The following is a 23566-nucleotide window of genomic DNA, read 5'->3' as shown; positions in this document are numbered from 1 at the left end:
CACACAGTAAAACACCGCCGATGATGGACCCACGCGAAGTAGACAGCGAAAGAAGTCCTGCAGCTAGTGGCGCCTTCAGAGATGAATCCGTTTCCAGCATCCTGTCCTTCAAAGACTCAGGAAGGGCGTCCTGACTTGATGGACCTCTGGTGCTGTGTGCCCTGCTGTCCACTTCTGCATGCTAGCTCCCCGCCCCTTCTCCATCTCCTCACAATCTTCTCCCAACAACTTCCCCTTCCCTCCTCCTCTGCCCCTCTCTTCAGAATTGGCTGTCTCCAGGGATCCCGTCAAAGCAAAGAAGTGCTCCGGCCACCTCGGAGTGTTCTCCATCCCACCATGGGCTTTCCTGCTCTTGTTAAAGCCCTGCCCTGCTCCGCCTTTCCCCTCCGGAGCTCTGCCTTCTCCCGCAGAGCTCCAAGCTCCACCGCTTTCCTGTGGGTCTTTTATAGGCAGGAGAAAGGGCTTAGCCAGAAAAAGCCGGTGGACAGTTTCCAATCCTTCCAATCCTAGGTGCTAACACTGACTAGTTCTTTCTCAAATTCCTTAAATCCTGCTCCCCCTCCCAGCTCCCTGGGCCTCGCTGCTTTTTCTCTCAAAAGTTCTTTCCAGTTTCTTTCCCACCACACAGAAGGCGCACTTGGCACAGGCCCTTCCTGGGACACTCTTCCCTTCCACATCTACGGGCTCGCAGATGACTCGCTTGGTTGGCACCCGTGGCCCTCCCCAGAACAGACACGGGCGGACCACACTTTAAATTATCTCTTCTACTGTGCTTGAGTTAAATTACTTTTCACCAACTGGGAGGAACTGACGAACATAATCAGAATCAACCCTATGCCCCAAACCATCAAACCGCATTTGATTTCTGTTCTGGTTTCTTGTCTTATCTTCCAGGATGATTTAAAAAATAAAATTCTTTCTTATGACATATTGTTTATGGTTAATATCTGAGAGAACCTGGTCACAGTTTTTTGATGATTTTAAGAGCTCCCTGGAAAGTGACTGCATTGTAATACCGATGCAATTAATGTCATGTCCGGGGCTATAAGTAAAGATGACTATTACCATTGCAGAAGAGAAAGTTGAGGTGTAGTATAATTAAGAGTTTTAAGTTCATTTTAGTTGACTTTACTTGTTTTTATTTGAAAAACTGACCAGCTTATTGTTATAATATTGGGATTTAACTCTTTCTTTTCTCTATCTGGTTTTACTATATTTCTTTCTAATGAGCCAGAGCCTTACTGCCAAGAAGCAAATTACACTTCCACGCCAGCTGGGGCTGGTGGGAGGTGAGGTGGTCAGAGCGTTCTTTACTCAAGCTCTGAGCCTGGCGCTTACCTATCTGTAACCTTATGAGAGTTGTGCTTCCCTCTAAGCCCCGATTTTCTCTTCTGTAAAGTGGAGTGAACATAGAACCCCTCTGTCAGAGTGGAGGTGAGACAGGATAACCGAGTTCAGTTCAGCGTGTGACATGACCAGCACTTCACGGATGGCAGCTGGGAGCCAAGTTGTCCCATGGACCTGCAGCTCCACCTCCGCTTTGTTCACTCAGTCCTGTGCATGATACTATTCAAGAGCAGCAAAGTGACCTGTCAGGGGTTTTTGTGTGTGTGTTTTTTTTTTTTTTTTGCCAGTACTGGGAACTGAACTCAGAAACTGAATGTTGTCGTTTAGCTTTTTCACTCAAGGCTGGTGCTTTACCAGTTAAGCCACAGCTCTACCTTCAGCTTTTGGTTGGTTAACTGAAGATAAGAGCCTCACAGACTTTCCTGCCCACGTGGGCTTCAAACCATGATCCTCAGATCTCAGCCTCCTGAGCAGCTAGGATTATAGGTATGAGCCATCTGCACCCAGCAAAACTGGCCTTTCTTTTTTTTTAATTTATTTATTTCTTTCTTTCCTTCCTTTCTTTCTTTCCTTCCTTCCTTTCCTTCCTTCCTTTCTTTCTTTCTTTCTTTCTTTCTTTCTTTCTTTCTTTCTTTCTTTCTTTCTTTCTTTCTTTCTTTCTTTCTTTCTTTCTTTCTTTCTTTCTTTCTTTCTTTCTTTCTTTCTTTCTTTCTTTCTTTCTGGTTGGTTGTGGGGCTTGAACTCTGGACCTGGGCGCTGTCCCTCAGCTCTTCAGCTCAAGGCTAGCGCTCTACCACCTGAGCCACAGCACCACTTCCTAAACTGGCTTTTCTTAATAAAATGAATACATGATGGTTCCCAAGAATCCCAGAGGGTTTGGGGTTTTGCATTTTAGTGACAAGGTGATCTGGATTCCACAGGGAAAAATCTGTGAACCAACTTGCAGTGATAGAAAAGCCCTCAGCTGGGCCTTCGTGTTTCTGAGTTTCACCATCTTTCCCCTCCAGTCTTGTAGTAACTGCACAACACGTTGCTCTTTGGGATGGCAGCTTACAAGAATGTAGGGTTAAACTCTGCATTTTGCAAGGAATGCACATTATTTTCCAGCCTGGAAAACTTCACAATAACTTGGTTGCCTCTGGGTTATTTTGGAGGGGGGGGCGGGGAGACAAAAGAAGTTCTATTTTTTTAAATACCAATATACAGCTTGTGCTTTCATTAAGACAAGAACCAGGCTGAGGATGGAAGGAAAAACTATGAAAGTAGGTAATAAGGCTACTAGGGTTTGAGAGTAAAAAGAGGGGTTTTAAACCCAGGTATGGGTTTTGTAAGCATCTTTTTCAAACGCAATGTGTTCTGTTCTCCCCGCTCCTGCCACTGAACCAGGAAAAAAAAGAGACAAAAGTGCCAGCAGACAGGGAGGTCTACAGAAGCCTAAAAATAACAGCACATTGTTCATGGGAAACTGCATTTCCTTTTATACCAGTGAGTTCGCACCCTGAAAACCAGCTTATTTTTCAGTTTTAACATTTGAATAATCCCCAGTTTAGTCCTTAGAGCAGCTGTAACATTCATTGCTCCTAGGTTTTGTAAACAGGTTGAGAACACTCTTCCCCCTATTAATGAGGATATGGTCACTTATTCTCCATGAAATCATTAAGTAAAGCAGCAGAATCCTGGCATGTTTCAGATGTTAAACCTGGATCATACTGAATTAAGGTAAAACAATCCATATGCCTTAGAGGTTGTCAAAGTAAACAAGGGCATTACAAAGATCCGAATTTAATGCTAGAGTAAACGCTAGACAATTCTTTACTGTGGCGGACTGTCTTGCCCATTGAAGGATGTTCTAGAAACATCTCTGGTGCCTCCAGTGAGCAGCCAGTAGCACCTTCCTAGTATGACAATTAAAAAATGCCTCTAAGTAGAAACCTTCCTGGAGGAGGGGTGGGGGACAGGCAAAATCACCCCTGATGGGAACTCTAGCGATGATCTACATTCATCTTGGAGGCGCGGTCAAGGATCGCAGCAATGCGAATTGTTCTGGAGGTGAGTGTTCCGACTGGCTGGCTGACCCTTGACTATTTATCTAAGGTGTCCTGCTTCAGCCTGCCCATCTGTCAAATGGGCAGATAATATCCAGCCTATAGCACATGCTCAACAGATGTTAACCATTATTATTGTTTTTATCAATTCTATGTGATTTAAAACCTGATCATGATGCAAGTTAAAAATCCAGACAACAGAAACCTATTTACAGTTTGAGTGCAGTTATAGTCTTACAGATGAACATCCTTACTTAGGCTTCAGAGAGGTCAAAATGTAGAAGCTCAGCTCTTGCATAATTCTGTGCCTAATTTGCTAAATAGCTCCGGTTATTGCTTAACATATTTTTATCTCTCCAGTAGAGCTTCCTAATTCATCAAAATTATGGGCTGCTGCCAGCTGATACTTTTGCAAATACAACTGCTCTGTTATACTAAAAAAAATCTTGACATTATGCCTGGTCTTTTCCCTTGAGTTCTTTCTTCACCAATGGTCATATAAATATTATTATATTATCCATTGAAATGATAACAAAAGCTACCATTCTGAAGAGTAACTTACTGTGTGCCAAGCTAAGTGTTTCACATATGTTATTACTTCACTCAATCCTCCAAACAGTCTTAAAGACTAGGTGAGTATCTCAGAGAGGTACAGTTAATGCGCTTGCCCCAAATCATCCAGCCAGCGAAGATCAGAACAAGCAAAGAACCCAGGCAGTGCCTTCAAGGCTGTGTTTTCCAGACCCAACCTTGTCCTCAATCCTCGGAGACCCCCTACTCCCCTCACAACCCAAGTTTCCCTTTCCACACCTTCCATCCCTTCCATGAACCCCACACCGCCACCCACTGCCTTGGCCTGTCTCCACTGAAACCAAAACAAGCGAGGGGCAGGGGCAGTGCTCTGAATCCTTTCACAAGTAAAGCAGAATGACGGAGAGACAGACAGACAGACCTCATGCAAAGCAAGAGCCTCACCTGACATTAGTCTGAAGGAGGACAAGGAAAAATTGTTGGGAAGATGAGAGGGTGAACTTACATGTGTCTAGTACAAAAAAAAAAAGCTCATCCAAGATTATACAAAGCAGGAGATTCGTCCACACTATCTCAGTAATCTAACTTCAGGTTTAATATACATAGTTTATGTCCAGGTGAGGAGGAGAGGTACAAAACTGCTTCTAGAGTGATTCAGCTCATTGTTTGGGGGCCATTTTACAGTCCTGACACAAAAGCTGTAGGCCCTGAGAGACCAGGAGAGGATGAGGCCAGGAACTGTGAGCTTCCAGGAAGAAAAGTTACGTAGGTATTTAGTGAGAGGCCAGTGTTGCTAGAGTGCTAGATACCAGCAGAACTGTTGCTGGGGCAACAGGATCAATCACATGAAGCTCTAAGCAAGGAACACAGAGAAATGCACTCTGAGAGGGCTGTAAGTGAACCCGGACATAGCAGCTCTGAGCCTTACGGGAGCTCAGAGACCACTCGGCCCGGAATTGCAGAATTAGACAAGACTTCAGAGGTCAGCCAGTCAGCGGGGATCAATGCATCATTCTTCCGCAATATGCCAGCCAAAGTGATTGGATAAGTTCCCTTTAGTTGTTATTGATGAATAAAAATGCCAAGTTGGCTTCAGTCTGTTCTTTTAAATGGAGAGACTACTGGTTACTGTAGAGCAGCAACCGTATTAAAAAAAAAATAGGGGTGATTGTGTGCATACATCAGATCTAGGCCAGAATCAGTCATTCTGGCACCCTGGAACTATTAGGAATGGGAGACTCAGCATGGCCTTGTTCTCCCCAGGTCACAGACAATCAAGCGGCATTCAGTTCTTGGCTCAGAGACCCACAAACCACCCTGTGAAGCACAGCATCACTCTCAGTTTGAAGTCATAAATGTAGTTTGAAGGGTTTGGATATACAGTACAAAAGCAAAACCAGCACAAGGACAAAGGCAGAAGCGCTCCCAAAACATTGCTCGTAATCAGTAATACTTACAGATATGTCATCACTGAAGTCAATTTCATCCAAATCAAGGTATTCAGGGGCTTCCATTATTCTTCTTTGCACATTTTGGGTAAGATTAAATGCTTATAATTTCCTAGACAAGACAGAAGAAGAAAAGAAAGGCAAAAAGGTTAACTGTTTAAAATTAGAAATATTCCCTGTACACAGACAAACAAAACAGAAAATGATGGTGGTGTTGCATGGGAGAACATTTCCTCTCTCCAAAGCCCCTAGCCGGGGGCTTCCAGAAGCACAGCTCTGCCCCCGTAATTCTCTGCTTTACTTGATCTGTGTCTCTGCTTGTCTTTGCCATAGTAGAAACTTGGATAAGAATTTCCCCTCATGACAAATACTGCAGCCCATACACGGCTTTCATCACACTTTGGGTAAAAGTTTAGGCTTCAGAGAATGGGAGACAGCCGAGAAATCATAGGACACTGTGGGCATATCCTTGGGTTTTGTGCATACTAGATCTCCATAGTACCCTGCAGGTAGGTACAAAACATATCAACGAATCAAGGTAACAGCTTGGGAGAAAGAGAGGAGAGGTGGAGAGGTGGGTCTAAGTCCATATTTAAATATTTGAACCATAGTACTTTAATCACTCACACATACTGTGTGTGTGTGCGCGCGCGCGTGCTTGCTTGTTCTGGAACTAGATTTCGGGACTTGGAGCTGTCCCTTAGCTCTTCTGCTCGTCACTGATGGGCCATAGCTCCACTTCCAGCTTTTTGGTAGTGAACCGGAGATACAAGTCCCGTGGACTTTTCTGCCCAGGCTGGCAGATCTCAGCCTCCTGAGAAGCTTGGATTACAGGTGTGAGCCACCAGAGCTGAGCACAATCACCTCTGTCATCGGTGCTATGTGACTGGTCCACAGATCCTCAGTTAGCACTTGCCTCAAGACTCCCTGTGGTAATCCCTTAAGCACATTCTGGTGGTAAATGCCTCCTCCTCCTTCATCTCCATCACTTTATGCCCGTGGGCAGGCCAGCCTCACCGACAGAGCTAAGAACAGGGCTATCTTTCTCCAGGCAGCACCTTGGGGTGTAATTATCCTCTGGACAGCCCATTTCCTGCAACAAGTCTTTCTTATTATAAAAACTGTCTTATGCAACCTGCCTGAGTTTCTGAAGCTGACTTTGCCCTACTGTGGTTCTGTAACCTTGCTGAACAGAGAAGAGACATCACTGGAAGATGAAATGACATTCAGACTGATGGAAACAGGCTTCCTGATGTAAGAGCGAGAGCGGTGAGGGACGCTCTCAGGCTAAACGCATTGCTTTTCTATCTTGAGCTGTGCCTCATTTTAAGCCACAAAATGGCAGAATGTTGATGAACAGAAAAACGTATCATCCTGGAATCTATCACCTAATTTCATTTGTTATCCTTCCTCTCCTTCCCCTCACAGAGGTACATATTACTTTTACAGTCTTAGAAAGTCCATCCAAGAAACCATGACGTTGTCTCTCCAAGCTCAAATGACATTTGTCATTTGTGATACATCAATAAAGCTCTTCTGAAATCATGTTAAGTTTTCCTTTATTTCTGTTTACTGCAGAAGTGATGTACAGAAGGATTACAGTTACATAGGTCAGGTAATGAGTACATTTCTTTGTGAACAGTGCTACTTCTTCCCTGATTTTCTACCAACTTTTGCCTACCAAACCCCTCCCCCGAAGTTATAGTCTTTGTTTCTAACATAGTGTCTAGTGAGTATCACTGCTGAATTAATTCACAGTAAGTTTTAAAAGAGGAAAATCGCTGGGCACTGGTGGCTCACGCTTGTAATCCTAGTTACTCAGGAGGCTGAGATCTAAGGATCGTGGTTCAAAGCCAGCCCAATCCATGAGACTCTTATCTCCAATTAACCACCAGAAAACCAGAATTGGCACTGTGACTTAAGTAGATGAGCAGCAGCCTTGAGCTGAAGAGCTCAGGAACAGCACCCAGGCCCAGAGTTCAAGCCCCATGACTGACAAAGAAGAAGAAGAAGAAGAGGAAGAAGGAGGAGGAGGAGGAGGAAGAAAATCATTTTATATGTGCAAAAACTTTTTTCTTAATGCCACTCCTGGAGCTTTAAGTCAAAGCCTTGTCTTGTCACTCAAGGCTGGTGCTCTGTCACTTAAGCCACTTCAGCTTTTCCAGCATTTTCCTAGTTCTTTGGAGATAAGGTTCTCTTATTTGCTTTCACAGCCTAGTTTTGAGCTTCAATCCTCAGATGTTTGTCACCTGAGGAGCTAGATTACAGGTATGATGCACTGTAATCCTCCTCAGGAGGCTAAGATCTGAGGATTGCAGTTTGAGGTCAGCCCTGGCAGGAAAGTCCATGAGACTCTCGTATCTTATCTGTAATTCACCACCAAAAAGTTGAAAGTGGAGCTGTGGCCCAAGTGGTAGAGTGCTAGCCTTAAGTGCAAAAGCCCAGGAACAGTGCTCTGAGTTCAAGTCCCAGGACCACACACGTGCGCGTGTATGTACATGCACACACACACACACACACACACACACACACACACACACAGAGTTACTTTCTCTCTAAACCTCACATACACATTCATTCTTGTAAACTATTCAACAGAACTTTATCTCAGTCTGATGGATTCAGAGACAATACATATTGTTTGGATTCTAGTTCTTCAATTAACAGATTGACTTCCAACCCAACTTCTTTTCACCGAACCCATCTCCTGTGGTGAGCTGATCTACAGACTATCTCCTGGGCTTGGTTAACAGCCCAAAATGATGCAGGGTGTTGGGAGGGTTGCAGACCCAGACAAAGAGCACAGAAGTAGCATCCTAATCCTTTCTTGGATAGGCTCTTTGCCTACTATAATTATAATTATGCAACAATGATATGTGCCTGTGGGAAAGAGAAAACAGACAATTAAATTAAGTAGATTGTTCTCTGTTTTTGTAAGTTTATTCTTTTGGAGCTGAAAGAAAGCAAAAGCAAAAAAGGAGTAAGTAGCCAGGCACCTGTGGCTCACGCCTGCCATCCTAGCTACTCAGGAGGCTGAGATCTGAGGATCACAGTTCAAAGCCAGCCTGGGCAGGAAAGTCTGTGAGACTGTTATCTCCAGTAAACCACTAGAAAACCAGAAGTGGCGCTGTGGCTCAAGCAGTAGAGCGCCCACCTTGAGCTGAAGAGCATAGGGACAGTGCCCAGGCCCAGAGTTCAACTCCCACAACCCACAAAAAAAAAAAAAAGAGTAAGTGATGCATTCAGAATCACAAGGAACATGGAATTTTAAGGCAGACGACATCCACAAAACCTAGGCTGGAGTTGGGGAATAAGTGAATCTTGAAATATATACGAAGACCAAGTGTAGGTGAATGTTTCCTAACTATCAAATCAATCATCGAATCCCTATTTGAGATGCTCTGAAAATAGAGAGGGCAATATTCACTGCAGTGAAGCCATGCTTAACAGAACCTAGCCAGAGGGGTATTAGATCAAGACAACAAAGTAGAAAGCCTTTGTATTACTCCTTGGGGTCAATGAGAACGACGTCAGCCACTGCTCATGTCTGCATCGGTCAGATGAACCAGTCTCAAACTAAGGTCTTCTGGCATCTGGAACTTTCCATTACTCCCTTGTAGGCTTTGGTAGACAGCCATCTGCTTTAAGGTGGTTTTATTTTCCCGTCTCTAGCATGGCTCTTGTGTCTGGCTTCAATGCCTCTCCCTTTCAAGGTGTCATTTTCACGGTGTTTACATTGTCGCCGAGTAAAGAAGTCCCCACGGTTCACCAGCTCTGGCTACATTTCCAGCTGGTGCTTTACAACGAAGAGCCAATCCTCAGTCGTCTCTGTGGTCATTACTACACCTCCCCTTCGCATCTGCCCTTCCGCTGGGCACCTGGCCCGGCGGGGCCTCCCCTCCCAGCAGCAAGGGTGACAGGCGGAGGAGGAGGTCGGGGTAGGGCAGCTGCTGCAGAGCATCCACAGCAGGAGGAAGCCAGACTGAACTTTGGTCATTTTTCTCTTGTTGCTCTTCTGTAACCGCCCATCAATCTGCAGTGGAAACCAAGGAATCCCCTCCTTCAGTGGATGACACCTGCGTTCTACCCAAGTCCAGCTATGCCAGGCACACACTGGAGATCCACGGGCTGAGTCTGGCCCACAGATGTGATTACTTTGGCCTTAGTCGTAGTTTCAAAGTCAAATCAGTTGCCAACGTGTAGACACAGAAGTCTCAATCTCTGGCTTTGCTTGAAGAAATATCCGTCGTTCTGGCAACGTCTTCATCCGACAGCAGATGGGTAGGGCTGTGTGGCAGCCGTTCCTACCTGTCCAGTAAGCATCTGCCCCTGTGCTAGGGACCCCAGTCCTACTGCTGAGCCGGGGCACTGAGCAGTTGACTCTTGGAAGGCATTCAGTGTGAAACAATCAGTACTACCTCTACATGGATAACATCAGTCCTACCCGTGTTTAATCGGTGTCCCCTGCTCAAAACATGGATTTCGTTTGTCTTCAGAGATCGAATGTATCTCAAGTTCATTTTCCATTCTCATAACACAAGAACAACAAAATAAAAACGTCTTACAAATGTCACAATTTTGTGCGTCTAGGTTATCTTCATTTTTTTAAAATCTCTTAGGACTAGAAGAAAAAAAAAGCCTTTATAAACACAATGAAATATTATGAGGTGAGGATTACGTCCCCTTTGCTTTACAGCGGGGGGGGGGGGGGATGGTCTTGCTCTGCTGTGACATGGTACCACTGCCCTGCTGTGTGGAGGGAGGAAGTCAGAGCCTGGGAACAAGCCCCAAAGCCCCCCACTTGAGAGGAAAGGGCCTCCCCATCTCAGGCCAAGAGTGGGTCAATCCCATTCCAGCTCCCAGAACGGGATGCGTCAGCCTACAGTCCAGAAAGTGGGATTTCAGGGCTCAAGACCTGATCATGTGGATGTTGATCCCATCCCCGGCCCTCGGCCTCACCGCTAAAGGCTGTGTCCAGGTTCTGGGAGCTGTCCTGAGGCTTTCGTCTGCACTGCAACTCTTCTTTGTCAAAGTCTTCTCACGACCTGCCCATTGTAGGCGACTGACTGAAATCGTGTGATTTCAAGCTTATCTGGGCTTTTACTCTTTTTCTCCCCTGCACTGGCTCGTTTAATGTGTCATTCGGTTAAGTGATAGGTCTGTTATGTGTTACAATTTCTTTTTGAAGTGAAGAAAGAAGATTCAAGTTGAGCAAGAGGTAAAAGACAGGAGAAAGGTAAAGGAAGCCTGTTTTACTAGTCTAACTCTCCTGACTTGGGTAGGAAGAATGATAGGGAGAGAAAGACGAATATTAGCATGTGGAACACAAGCCAGGCGTCTGGCACCTGTGTGCTAGGCGCAGGTGTGATGTTGCTTTGGATAGCCCAAGGCTCTGGAAGAAAGCTTATCCCAGCTTCACACTGATGCTTGGCTTGAAAAGATTAAAATGAAGGCGAAAGCAACAGACCCGGAGTCTGCCAAGTGCACAAGTCCTCTCTCGAGAGGGGTAATGCTGTACACCTGCTAATGCTGTACACCTCTGCACGAATGTCTTCACATATGGATCCTGGCTTCCTTCAAGGGAAAACTCAATTGAGAAACAGCTCAAAGTAAATCAGGGTCAAACAGGTTAACAAAAAGTACTATGTTTTTGTCAGGTGCTGGTGGCTTAACACAAAAGGCTAAGACCTGAGGATCATTGATCGAAGCCAGGCCAGGCAGACAAATCAAGAGACTCGTTTCCAATAACCCAGCCAAAAGCTAGAGTGGAGGTTTGGCTCACATGGTAGAGCACCAGTCTTGAGCAAAGAAGCCAAGCAAAAGCACAAAGCCCTGAGTTCAAGCCCCAGGACAGGCACAGTTTTTTTTTTTTCCAAGGATTATAGTCTGAAAAATAGCTTCACCCTTCTATGATGATTTGTAAGTGCTATTTAAATTTGTCTTTGGGTTGTAACTTGAAAACAGACTGTGAAAAAAATCATTCCAAATAAAGACTTCAAAAAATCTGGCAAGATCACTGGAAAATGCCTGGGGTAGCCAACAGAATCTCTTTCGGCAGCTACCCTCCCTTTAATGTACACATTCTAGCGTGCTGGGGTCATAAAAGGCTCATTGATTTGTGTCTATAGTCACATACCACATTCGTTGCTCTGCTGAAATTCTCTTAAAACGTATTGCCTCACTCTGTTTTTACAAGGAGTCAGTATGGACTGATTCTAAAAGCTAACGTTACACACACTTCTCTTTTCCTGCCAAAGTCACTCTTCTTGCATTTACCAGTATTCTATGAAGCCCAATAATTAAAAATAAGCTGAGCCTGTCAAAATGCATGAGCAGAGTAAGTCTGGTGATGAGGTAACTTCAACTGATTTGCATCCCAACTTACTGCTGTCGTCTTTAATTCACCAACACTTGGTGGGGTAACCCCAGTCACTTCCCACACCTTCTGCCTCCACACACCAGCGCCACATTTACACTGCGACACATGTTCAGTCTGAAAGGGATGCTGGGTTTGCTTCAACCTAAGAACTCAAAAGAAATTACGAACCAAGAATTGGAAGGCTGGGGTGGAAATGTCGTCCCTGGTAGCTTGGTTGGCAAGGAAGCAACTCATTCCAAATGTTGGATTCCGTTCCTTTGGCTGTTTGACTCAACAGTGGCCAGAAGACGGCAGCTGCTAAATGCCTAGCCTTGAAGCAGAAAAACGAGAGGGGCCAGAAATTTCTACACGAGAAAGGCAACTGGAGGAAAGCCAGGGAGTGTGCATAAGGGAAGAAGATGGAGACAGCCCAGCTCCGTGGAGCTTTTCCACTTCCTGACTCACAGAACAGGCTGGAGGGGCGTGCTGAATAAAACCTTCATGTGCTTCCAAGGTGACCAGCTAGAAGCCAAGCTAAGACTTCAATACACAGGACCCCACACACCCAGTGTAGGCCGTGGAGATGTGGCCCGTGGGCCTGGTGAAGGAGAGCTGAAGGAGGCACGTGTGAGTGGCAAGCGGGTCACAGAGCAGGAAGCCAGGTTCCAGGAGCACTCGCAGCATGCTCAAAGCCCTGGAGGGGAAAATCTGGAGGATTTCACACACACGCATGCACGCACGCATACATGCACGCACACACACACACACACACACACACACGCACGCATGCACACGACTGATTCAGCATCTACTGCTGTATTTTGAAGGGTAAGGGCTAGGATGAATGACAGAGCAGGGTGATCAAGAGAGCATTTCCAAGCCAGGCACCAGTGGCCCCCACCTGTAATCCTAGTTACTCAACAGACTGAGATCTGAGGATCACGGCTCAAAGCCAGCAAAGTCCATGAGACTCTTATCTACAATTAGCCACCAAAAATCAGAATGTTGAGCTGTGGCTCAAGTGGTAGAGGGCTAGCCTTGAGCACAAAACTCAGGGACAGTGCCCAAGCCTTCAGTTCAAGCCCCAGGACTGGCACCCCAAAACCACAAAAAAAGACAGATTATTTCTGAAGCCAGAGTGTAACCAGAGCACATTTGTTTATCATAACAAGTTTTCTAGGATGTTTGGGAAAAATACAAGTGAATATTTTATCTAAAACAGGAGACTTCAATGAAATATGATAAGCCTGTTTGCAGCTCAGGAGAAGGGATACGTTTCTTCCTGGCAGTAGATAAAAAGATCAGAAAAATCTGAAGAAATCACAGTATGTGGGACTTGGGGCTTTAATATACACTTACACACTCATTTGGACTCACAAAGACCCTAGGAGACAAATCTCTTCATACACTCCATGATGCAGCTACAGAAACCAAAGCTTTGCCTGGTAGACATATCACCAGAACTTTTTACTTTAATTTCAGTATCTTTTTTTTTTCTCAAAGCGGACACTCTACCAATTGAACTACATCTCCATTTCTAGCTTTTACTGATAAATTGGAGACAAGAGTCTCTGCCCAGTCTGCCTTTTAACTTTGATTCACAGATCTCAGCCTGCAGAGAAGCTAGAATTACAGACGAGAACCACAGACCTGTAGCTAGTATCTTTATTTCAGTTGGTCAAAACGGCATTGGCAAAGTAATTGTGTATCTGTATTAATGTTTTCTTTTTTCAAATCGTCTTTGATATATTTAATCTGATTTTATTAGAACTTTGTGAGGGGGACAGAAGGTATGCATCACTCATGGTAGTGCATGTATGTCCATACTACTTAATACAGTAATACTGTGGTCAAGATTGTTTACTAATAAGTGGCAACTAAGCCACTACACACAAATCATTTCCTGCTAATAGTGTACAGCTGTTCTGTTTCACCTCAGACTGCTCCAAAGTATGAAATTGTCTTTAACCCATTTACATCAGAGATCCATGGATAGTATCATCTCTGAGTTTATTGCTTTGGGTATTCACATAGCAAAACTCCAGACAAATTATTCTTCCCAGCAAGAAATGTAGACATGATCACCATCATTAAAGGAAAATGTATTGATGTTCATGTTCCCAACTACCTGATCCATACATTTTTTTGGATCAATCCTTGAAAAGTATACTCTATAGTCAGTTGGCATAATAGCTCATCTTCAAGAATAAATTGGACTATGATCAGTTTTTCTTATGTCTTATTTAAAAGGCAGTGAACAAAGCACTATAGTAGGACCCTACTATATAGTAGGACCCTGCTAGGAACAGGTCCCTCTTAAGGGCTGTTCCTTAGTTTTGAGCCCCAATTTTTAGTTTTAAATCTTTCTAAAGGATCTGGGGGTCATTTCATGCATTCAGACATCAGAATGAACTTACGTTACATTAGAACTTTACAGCTTGGAAAAAATCGTAGAATTCAGACCTAGGGTGGTTGTTGTTTTTTTTTAATACTTTTAATCTGTCTTTGTGTCTATGTGTGATTTAAGAGATGAGTTTAACAGTTAAATGTTTTTGAAAGAAAGAATCCATGCTCACAGCAGCTGTCCAAGAGAAGATAAAAAATGTAAAGTCAGAAAAAACACACAGAAACAAACACACACAATATAAAACAAACTTCGACTGTGTTTAGTTCTGGGTGCCATTTCTTAGGAAGGACACCTGGACTGTACTAAGACAGAGTAAGGAAGCCAAGATATCCAACAGCTGGGAACTCTTGTCTTTTGTAGCACTGCTAAGGAAATATCTAACTTGAAGAAAGACCAACCTCTATTTTCTCTCAAGAATCTCAAGACGCAGCACATCAGGATGAAACTTCAAGGACAGTTCTTGGAGAAACTTTCAGAGATGTCAGTCGCAGAAAATACTTCTTTATAATGCTATTCTAAATGGGCTTAATAGGATAGGATGCTTTCCAACTCCAAACAATCTCAGCAAGACATTATTCAGCCTGAAGCCTGGAGGTGCCCTCTGAGGAACACAAACACTGCACTGGGAAGGCGGGCTAGATGGCCAAGAAGTCCAGAGTTCTGCAAGGCCCTTACCTCAGGCCTGACTCCCTTTTCCTCCTCTCCAGAAACCTACCTGGGCCCATCTCTTTTGATGCTCCCTTAGCCTCATTCATCTGCTGTGTAGATTCCCATCAGAAACTTGAATGAGACACAGAGGTTAAGGAGAAGGGGAAAAAAAAGAGTTGAGCAACAATTCATGCAAGTCATTTTTAAAAGAGAACATTGTTCATTCAGTGAGCATATGTCCTATCAATTCCACAAGGACAAAACTATGAGCTAATGAGCTCCAAACAAAAGGAAAAAACCTGGAAAGGGAAAGGGAAACGCTTCTAGTACCGAGAGGCTGAACATGAACATCAGCCAACTCTGTGTCTTGCTCTGGCTTCTGAAAAGGAGCTAAGGGACACTCTGGGAATGGATCCTTGGTTACGTACAAGGAACCTATCCAAATACAAGTTCCAAATTTTTGGCTCACCTGAAGTGGTCAATGCTTTATTCCTGATTTTGAACAAGTTAGTTCATTTCTGGAGTAGATTTATTTGTTGGGTAATTGTTGTTGAGAATGTATGGAACACAGATGGCGATCCTGATTGCCATTTTTGAGAGAAGCAGACATTGCAGCAAGAGGCACAGAGCACACTGGACACAACATCTTGAGTCAGTTATCCTGGCTTTATTTTGATCATTTATGGGGAATAAACTTTGGACCAACCCTCCACTAGTGGTTCTCAAACTTCACTGTGCATGCGACTCACTCAGAAGGCTCATTAAAACAGATTTCTGGGCTCAACTTGGAGTTTCTGATTCAACAGGTCTCAGGTGGGATCCAAGATTCAGCATTTCTAAGAAGTTCCTGAGCGCCGATTCTTCTGGACCACTACCTAAGATCAATGGCTAGTCCCGCTCTGGTTACAGCTGCATCTAATGAAATGACGGCAACCTCTTCCCCACATCCTCTGAACCCAGATGTTAACTTCATTATACAGGATCCATGCCTACTGCCCTTCTGATTAAACTGCCTCCACGGACAGGGCTGAGCTTTTCCCATGAAGACCACCCGGAAATCTCAGAAGGCCTTAAGTCTGTTTTTGTTTTCCTCTTCTCCTTTCATTCCCTTTACTGTATAAGGGGCAGACGTTGGCTCACAAAACCCTACAGAATTTGAGATTAAGTTATTGTAAGTTTCCCTTTCTCTGCAGTACTTCATGGTAACAAGGATATTCTAAATCTTTTCTATAAATGAGATCCAGATTTATAATTTTTGATACAGCGTTTTGAAAGCAAGGATGTCAATTTCAAGAGAGCTATTCACTAGGTTTATGGTATAATCAATCCCGGGTTTATTACTGTAGAAGGACATTGAAAAGATACAAGAGTGTGATAAGAATTAGGCTAAAATTCAATGCATATATAAATGTATGCATAGATACTTAAAATAATTATTCACTATATCCAAAGCAGTCCGAAAGGTAATAGATTGTGAAAAATAACCTGGCTATGTGTTTTTCATTAGAATTATAATGTGCTTTTTTAAATTAAATTTAACCAGAAACCAAGTTATTGTAAGAATTTATAATTTTTAAAATAATTTGTGAATATACAATGTGATAGCCAAAACAAGTAATAAGTTCTCTATCAAATAAATGTACTTTTTATTTATTTATTACTTGATATACATGTAGGTGATTAGGCAATTTCAGTGGACTACGGGTCTGTAGTAACCAAATATCTGCACATCTATGCATACACACAGAGTACAATTTAGCAAGTGGAAATATTTTAATGCTCTTATCTAGTCCAAATTTGCTAAAGACACTGAGAGGAAAGCAGTTGAGCAAAATGTGCTTCCAACTTATCTGATGTGCTAGGATTAAAATGGCAAACACTGAACACGTCACACCTATTGAATGCACCTCTGATACCTGTGGACACGTATCAAGAAAAACAAATGATGAGAACACAAGACAGTTCAAGGCATCTTGAGGAATTTACCTAGGAAGCACTGTCCTCAGTTTCAACAATATGTTGGCTTTTTTCCCCAAGCAATACATTGAATAAATTGCTTAATATAGTGCTGTTGAGTTCCTATCCATACTATGCTTAGAATGTCTACATTAAAAAGCTTGGTATTATCCTAAATAACAAACACTGTGATAACTAATTTTTTTCAAGTTACAACAACTTAATATTTTCACGTCTTCTTCTCTAATCTCCCTGAGAAGTCTAGTTTGGAAAGAAGTCGATGACCTAGAAGTCCTTTCAGAAGCTACTGATGAGGGCTGGGTAGAGGTTAGCCCCACCCTAGGGGAATTAGAACCAAATTCTCTGCCATCAAGCATAGGGAGAGAGAATGGCATCTGCAGGCTGTGGTGGAGGTTTTTCCTGTCTGGCACCACAGAGAGACACCAGCTTCATTTTGTAATTAATCAACATGAACAGGAAAGGACTGAGAGCCGAGAAACCCGAAGAGAGGGCGGTGAGGATGGCTGGGATGCAGACCCAGGCTGCCACGTCCTTCAAGAAATACACCAAGATGAAGTGGGAAACCCACAGCGGCGTGATGAGCAGCATTAACACCACGCTGAACTTGGCCCCTCGGAGGACTTCTGTTTCTGAGTCATCCTGTCCAATCCAGATGTCACCGTATGTCATCTTCCTTTTCTCTGAGAGGAGGAAAGACATCCAGAAACATACCAAGACTAGGATGGCTAAAGGAAGAATATCAACTAGAACGAGAAATATTTTCCCATAGTAAAACTCTACCTGCTTGTCTCCAAAGTGAATCAGGCAATCCATGTAAATCCTGGGCATAGACAAGCTGTCTGTATCGTTTCCCGTGTTTGGGTATTCTGGTTTTCTTGTATAAATTAAAATGGGGATGTATACAGCCACACCAGCCACCCAGAGGGCAGAAATCCCCACCAGGGAATGTTTCTGCTGGGTCTGGGGTACAACCTCACTCGAGGGGTGCACCATCTGGTAAAGCTTCCGGTGGTAGAACAAAGCAAAGTGCAGCATGAACCAGATGGCCAAGGAGGTGGTCAGGGCCGCCGTGAAGTGGAGGACTTTGCAGCCGACTTCGTCCACCAGGATCCCAGAGGAATACACGATTTTCATGACGTTCACCACCAAGTTCTTCATAAGGTGGACGAGGATAAGACTGAAAATGAGAAGAAACGATGTCTGCGGACGTCCAGTGGCACAGCGCCTCGTCGAATAAAACAGACACGTATTTCCCACGAAGCTGACCAGGATGAGAATGGCACAGGCAGTCATCTCCAGCATGTCTGCGGAGAACCTCATGGTGGATGTCCAATCAGTCCGCCAGGATCTTCCTTCCCCACTCCGTTTAAGTCATTAGGCTCCCGAGCAGAAAACCGAAGACGTCGTCACGATCCAGAAGACCTGTTGTTGTTGTTTTAACCCACCAGGTTGACAAACACCATCCCCGGGTATCACCAGCGTACAAAGCTGGTGTGTGACAAGACAGCGTTAGCTGCAGTGCCACAGAGAACACAGCTGCCACCCCGGAGAGCGCCGCCCTGGGCTCTCCAGGGACTTGGCTACGATGGAAAGTCTTAAGTATCAATGCCTGATTAAAGGTTCCCAGCAATATATTTATAGCACTGTACCGAGGGGGGAATAAGATGGACTGCGCAACAGTCCGGAAAGGGGGAGAGAGGTTGGAAAGAAGGTAATGGTGTCTGGATCGCGGTCAAGTTTCAAAATCAACAAAATGATGAGAGAATGATAGCGTGGTAGATGTATGCAAGGGTTTCTAGTTTCTGTAGCTTTGTACAGTCTTTTATTTTGCTGGTACTGGGGTTTGAACTCCGGGTCTCAGGCTCTGGCTCAGCTCGCTTGCTCATGGCTGGTACTCTCCTTGAGTTATGACTCCAGCCTTCTCTACCATTTCTGCAAAGCAATGTAAGGATTTTGTCTATTTGTTTAGGGTATTTTTTGGATGATCTCTTGGGCTTGTTAGAAATACAAAAGAAGATGATAGAAAATACCTGTGAAAAAAGTGGGAAAGAAGAAGAAGGAGAAGGAAAAAGGGCAGGAGGGAAACAAGGAAGGAAGTGATTCCCTTTATAAATATTAAGTAAGTATGTATAAGTAAGTAAGTATATTATGTAAGTATGAAGTGATCAGACAGACTTTCTCTCCTGGAGCACGAGATGCCAAGAAAAGACTTGTAAGTATGATTGGAGAATAACAGCCCCAAAGCGGAAACATTAAAATGACATGCTTAAGTATCTGATATTAACTCACTTTTTGGATGAATCCTATTTGCCAACTATATCCTAACAGTCTATTCTGGAGGTAAAGCACTCGTATGCATTAGTTAATAATGGGAATAGGTTCACTAAATGGAACAGGCCTCACTGAACCCTTTGTTACTGTGCAAACATTATAGAAATGAAGACAGTTCTCACACTACTACTTTCTTCATACGATCGTATGGGGCTGATGTTGCTTATGTCCGTATGGGACACGTGACTGTGTGTGTGGATGTTGCTGACAACCACACTACCCCGTGTTGTCAAAGCAGGTGCTTTAGTGTGATCTAATGGTGTCGTGGAGTTAGCTTGTGCCAATGTGAGAAACTTCCAACTGGTCATACTGAGAATATGTATGCCATAGAAATTGGAAAAATAATACAAATCAGGAATTTTTTGGGGGTGGGGGAAATACTGTTTCTAAGCACAACATTGTTCTGACCCCCCCCAAAAAAAATCCATCAGACCAAAAAGAAATAACTTGTATTTTAGCTACGTAAGAAAGTCAGTATTTAGTCTTTACTATGCCTTTCTGTGAGGAGTAGAAAAGTAGCAAGCCTGTGATAAGAAGTTTATGACTGTTATAAGCAGGTAGGAATCTGCACCCCCAATCCAAGGTGCAAGGTGACAAGAATTGGGAGGTTATACCTTGCTATTAAGCATGCTTGCCTTAATTGGATTCTATGATAGCTTTCCAACTTAGAATCCTCATACAACTTTAGAAATATTTAGTCAGTGTCAGTTACAGTCAAATAGGCATGTCCTGTGTTTAGGACAATAGTAGTCATGATGATAGTGATCATAAATATTATGCAACAATCATACTCATATTGGACAGAATTTATCTAACACCCACTTGAGCTAGGCACTGGATTGCTGTTTTGCTTTGCAAATTTAGTATCATTTAATCGTCAGTGTTTTTCTCATTCCTCTGATGATGAAATCGAAGACCCAGGATGGAAAGGGTGGCCTCTCAGCCTTCGGAGACAGTCTTGATGCCTTCACCCAGTTCTCTTGCCACATCACCATGTTTTCTACGTGCTAGTGGCTTGCTTCGCAAGCTCAGCTAGGACCTTATTCTGTTCTCGTAACTTTTTTTTTTTTTTTGGGTCTGGTCGTGGGGTCTAAACTCTGGGCCTGGGCGCTGTCCCTCAGCTCTTCAGCTCAAGGCTAGCGCTCTACCACTTGAGCCACAGCGCCACTTCTGGCTTTTTTCTTTTTGCTTATGTGGTGCTGAGGAATTGAACCCAGGGCCTCAGGCATGCAAGGCAAACGCTCTACCACTGAGCCACCTTCCCAGCCCCGTTCTCTTAACTTTTTGTCTCTCCTTCTCTGGCCAGGTTTTCCTTTTGCTTCCCGTATGTGCAACTAAAAGTATTCAACAATAGTCATGTCACAGCATGATGCTTTGCTGTCATGTCACAGCATGATGCTTTGCTGCTCAGAGGCGCTTCCATCAAATACCACAGGTGAACACTCTTAAATTAGACTTTGCACACCGCTCCAGGGCAAAACACCAGGCCGCAGCCAGGATTTTTCAGCGGAACAAGGCTAACAGCAGCTTTGGTGCCTTTCACTTGAATTTCCAGCAGTGCCACCCTTTCCATCCGGGGCCAGTTCTCTAGCCTTATGGCCTGATGAGCCACATCAGAATCCCTTTGCACACAGCATCTTTCCCTTCTTCTAGCGTTGTTGTTGTTGTTGTTGTTGTCATCGTCCTCCTCTTCCTCCTCCTTTCTTCCTCCTCCTTCCCTTCCTCTTCCTCCTTCCTCCCTCCTTTCCTCTTTCTCTTTCTCTCTCTGTACATCAGTCCTGGGGCTTGAGCTCAGAGACTGAGTACAGTCCCTGAGGTTTTTCACTCTAGTACTCTACCATTTGAGCCATGGCTCCACTTACAGCACTTTTAGTGGTTATTGGAAATAAAAGTCTCACAGACTTTCCTGCCCAGGCTGCCTCAGATCTCAGCCTCCTGAGGAGCTAGGATGACAGGCGGGAGCCACTGGTGCCCTCCTTAGAGGCTTACGCTCTCCCCACATCTGCCTGCCAGTTCCAAAGCCATTTTACACTTTCAGTTAAAGTTACAGCAAAGACCCCACTTCTTAGCACTAATTTTTTTTTTTTTGCATTAGTCCATTTTCCATTACTAAAACAAAATGTCTGGCAAGGGGCACTTTCCAGAGAAAAGACCTTTGCTTGGCTCCTAGTGTGGGGCGGTCAGGGCTGCAGTGCCAGCATCCACACAGCCCCACACAGGGCTCGTGGCAGGTGGCGGCCCGGTGGCGAGAGTGCATGTGGAATGGAGGGACGGCGTCACCAGAGGGAGAGACCACGGAAGGAGACAGCCCATTCATAGAATGACCCAGGGCTGCAGAGGACTCGGCATCCGTTCCTCCTGACTGCAGAGCTCTCAGTGACCCGATTAGCTCCTGTGGGGCTCTAGCCCTTCCACCACTTCTCAACATGGACATTTAGAGAACAAACTCCTGGAGATGCACGCAAACCATGTGGAGACCATGACATGCACCTGAACAGGAGAGTTAAGTTTAGAATTATGGATGAAGAAATGACCCGTGTTTCAAATATGCTCAAATAGTAACAATTATAGCAAGAAAAAAGACCAGATAGACACATGTATGAGATCAGGTTAATGGCAAAAGTACAAACTAATGTGCCTGAATTTTTCTGGAAGGTTATAACAAACAGGATATATGCAACTATAAAAGAAACAAAATTTTGTGAATATTTGCTTAACAGATGAAGATTTTGTTAAATGTAAGACACTAGGATGAAGAATTCTTTACTGAGAACTGCGTCTCCAGAATTGACACACGAAAAGTGTGTCAACTGCCTGCTAATCATAACACCATGCTAATACTGTATGCACATTTCATTATATTCCATGCATATGTATAATATTATCTAGGATATACTATTTATAGTTTAAAATTTATTAGTAAGCAAAAAAAAACAAGAAGTTCAACCTAATAAGCCATATGGCTGTGGGTACTAGAGCAAAATACTTAAAAACAGAGAATCTGGGCAGGCAGTGCTGTTTTTGTGGCAAGAATTTTTTTTATTACTAGCGCAAAGGGGTCTGCTGTGATATTTGCATGCATGTATATATTGCTCTTTGATCTATTCACTCCTTCTGTTACTTTCTTTGGGGGGGGGGTAATTTGTTTTTCTGCTTATGTGGTGCTGAGGAATCGAACCCAGGGCCTCATGCATGCAAGGCAAGCGCTCTACCACTGAGCCACCTTCCCAGCCCCTCCTTCTGTTACTTTCTTATACTCTCTTCTTCACGTTTTTCTACAATCTTTTTCCCCCCAATCCTGGGGCTCAAACCCTGGGCACTGTCCCTGAGTGCTTTTTCTTGCTCAAGGCTAGCACGCTACCATTGAGCCACATTCCCAGCCCCTTCTACAATCTTAACTGCATTATTCTGTTTTGACACATGCACAGAATATACTTTGATCACCCCCATCAGTTCCCTTTTCGGCTTTTATGTCATATATCTCATTCTAGATTCTGCACATGAGAGAAAAATCTGATACCTGTCCTCCTCAGTCTGCCTTTAAAAAAAAAAACTAACCTTAATGACAAAATCGCATTCTTCCTTATGGCTGAATACTACTCCCTTATATCATAAACCACACTTTCTTTATCCATTCATCAGCTGCTTCTCACCTGGCTGGATTCTGGAATCAATAGCTTGGCTATCATGAATAGTCTAATAGCACAATAAACATGAGGTGCAATTATCTCCTCTATTTTATGCTGACTTACACTGGTACAGGGCAGTGCTGTCTTCCATCTCCAGTTCAAAGACAATGGAGCATGGAGAAGTAAAAACCACTTTCCCTTACCAGCAGGAGGAGCTGGCGTTGAACTCCAAGCCACATGATTTCAGATGGGATTTTTTTTTAAAGTTAATTTTATTTTATTTGTGAACATACTGTACAGAGGAGTTACAATTACATGGGCAGGATAATGCGTACATTTCTTACCAAGCATTGCAGCCTCCTCCTTTGCAGAAGGGATTTTTTTTTGAAGAGGGAAAACAGAGCTGCCTGAATTGTGATGCTAGATGTGTGCTGAGGAGCCTGAATGCCAGCCCCAAGAACCTCTGACCACCATGCTGGGAGCTCCTTTAGCAGAAAGCCTGCTGCTGAGAGACACCAACATGGCCCCAAGCCAGAGAGCCCAGGAAGCAATACCACAGCTTCACTCAAAGAAGGTAAGTGATGTGGACACTTGAGGGGAATGAAAAAAATCTCCCTTTAAAAACCAAACTTTGGCTCTGCCAGTCCAGCACCACTGAGATCACTTGAGAACCGAGCAGTTCAAAGGTTCTACAGCTTCCATTTACTTTGGCAGAAGATTTAACAAAAAAAAAAAAAAAAGAACTAAAGGAGAATTATATGGCCCAGGCAATTTTCCAACACTCAAAACAGCTACAAGTTATTTCAAATTTACTTCAATAAACTCACAATCACACGGAAAGTGGT

At 43.8% G+C, this 23566-nt stretch overlaps 2 protein-coding genes across 6 annotated transcripts in view; both read right to left on the bottom strand.

The window, feature by feature from the left end:
• Positions 1-23566, bottom strand: part of LOC138818163 (synphilin-1-like) — a 131868-nt gene that overhangs the window by 57130 nt on the left and 51172 nt on the right. For all 5 annotated transcript variants that reach the window (XM_070009101.1, XM_070009098.1, XM_070009100.1 and 2 more), the window contains exon 2: positions 5381-5483. In XM_070009101.1, the coding sequence (XP_069865202.1) occupies positions 5381-5437 (57 nt within the window). In that variant the 5' untranslated portion in view covers positions 5438-5483. The remainder of the gene's footprint in view (positions 1-5380; positions 5484-23566) is intronic.
• On the bottom strand, positions 17110-18081 carry LOC138818177 (olfactory receptor class A-like protein 1). Its single transcript, XM_070009122.1, has one exon. It carries the CDS (start codon positions 18079-18081, stop codon positions 17110-17112), a length of 972 nt encoding a protein of 323 aa, XP_069865223.1.

This window comes from Dipodomys merriami, unplaced genomic scaffold (genome assembly GCF_024711535.1).
Source record: "Dipodomys merriami isolate MVZ:Mamm:240054 unplaced genomic scaffold, mDipMer1.0.p SCAF_72, whole genome shotgun sequence".
Classification (NCBI taxonomy): domain Eukaryota; kingdom Metazoa; phylum Chordata; class Mammalia; order Rodentia; family Heteromyidae; genus Dipodomys; species Dipodomys merriami.
The sequence above is the reverse complement of the archived record's forward strand: the minus strand, read 5'-3'. Positions and strand labels throughout refer to the sequence as shown.

Excerpts from the sequence above, each read along its gene's own strand:
- LOC138818177 (XM_070009122.1), bottom strand. The coding sequence starts at position 18,081 with ATGAGGTTCTCCGCAGACATGCTGGAGATGACTGCCTGTGCCATTCTC.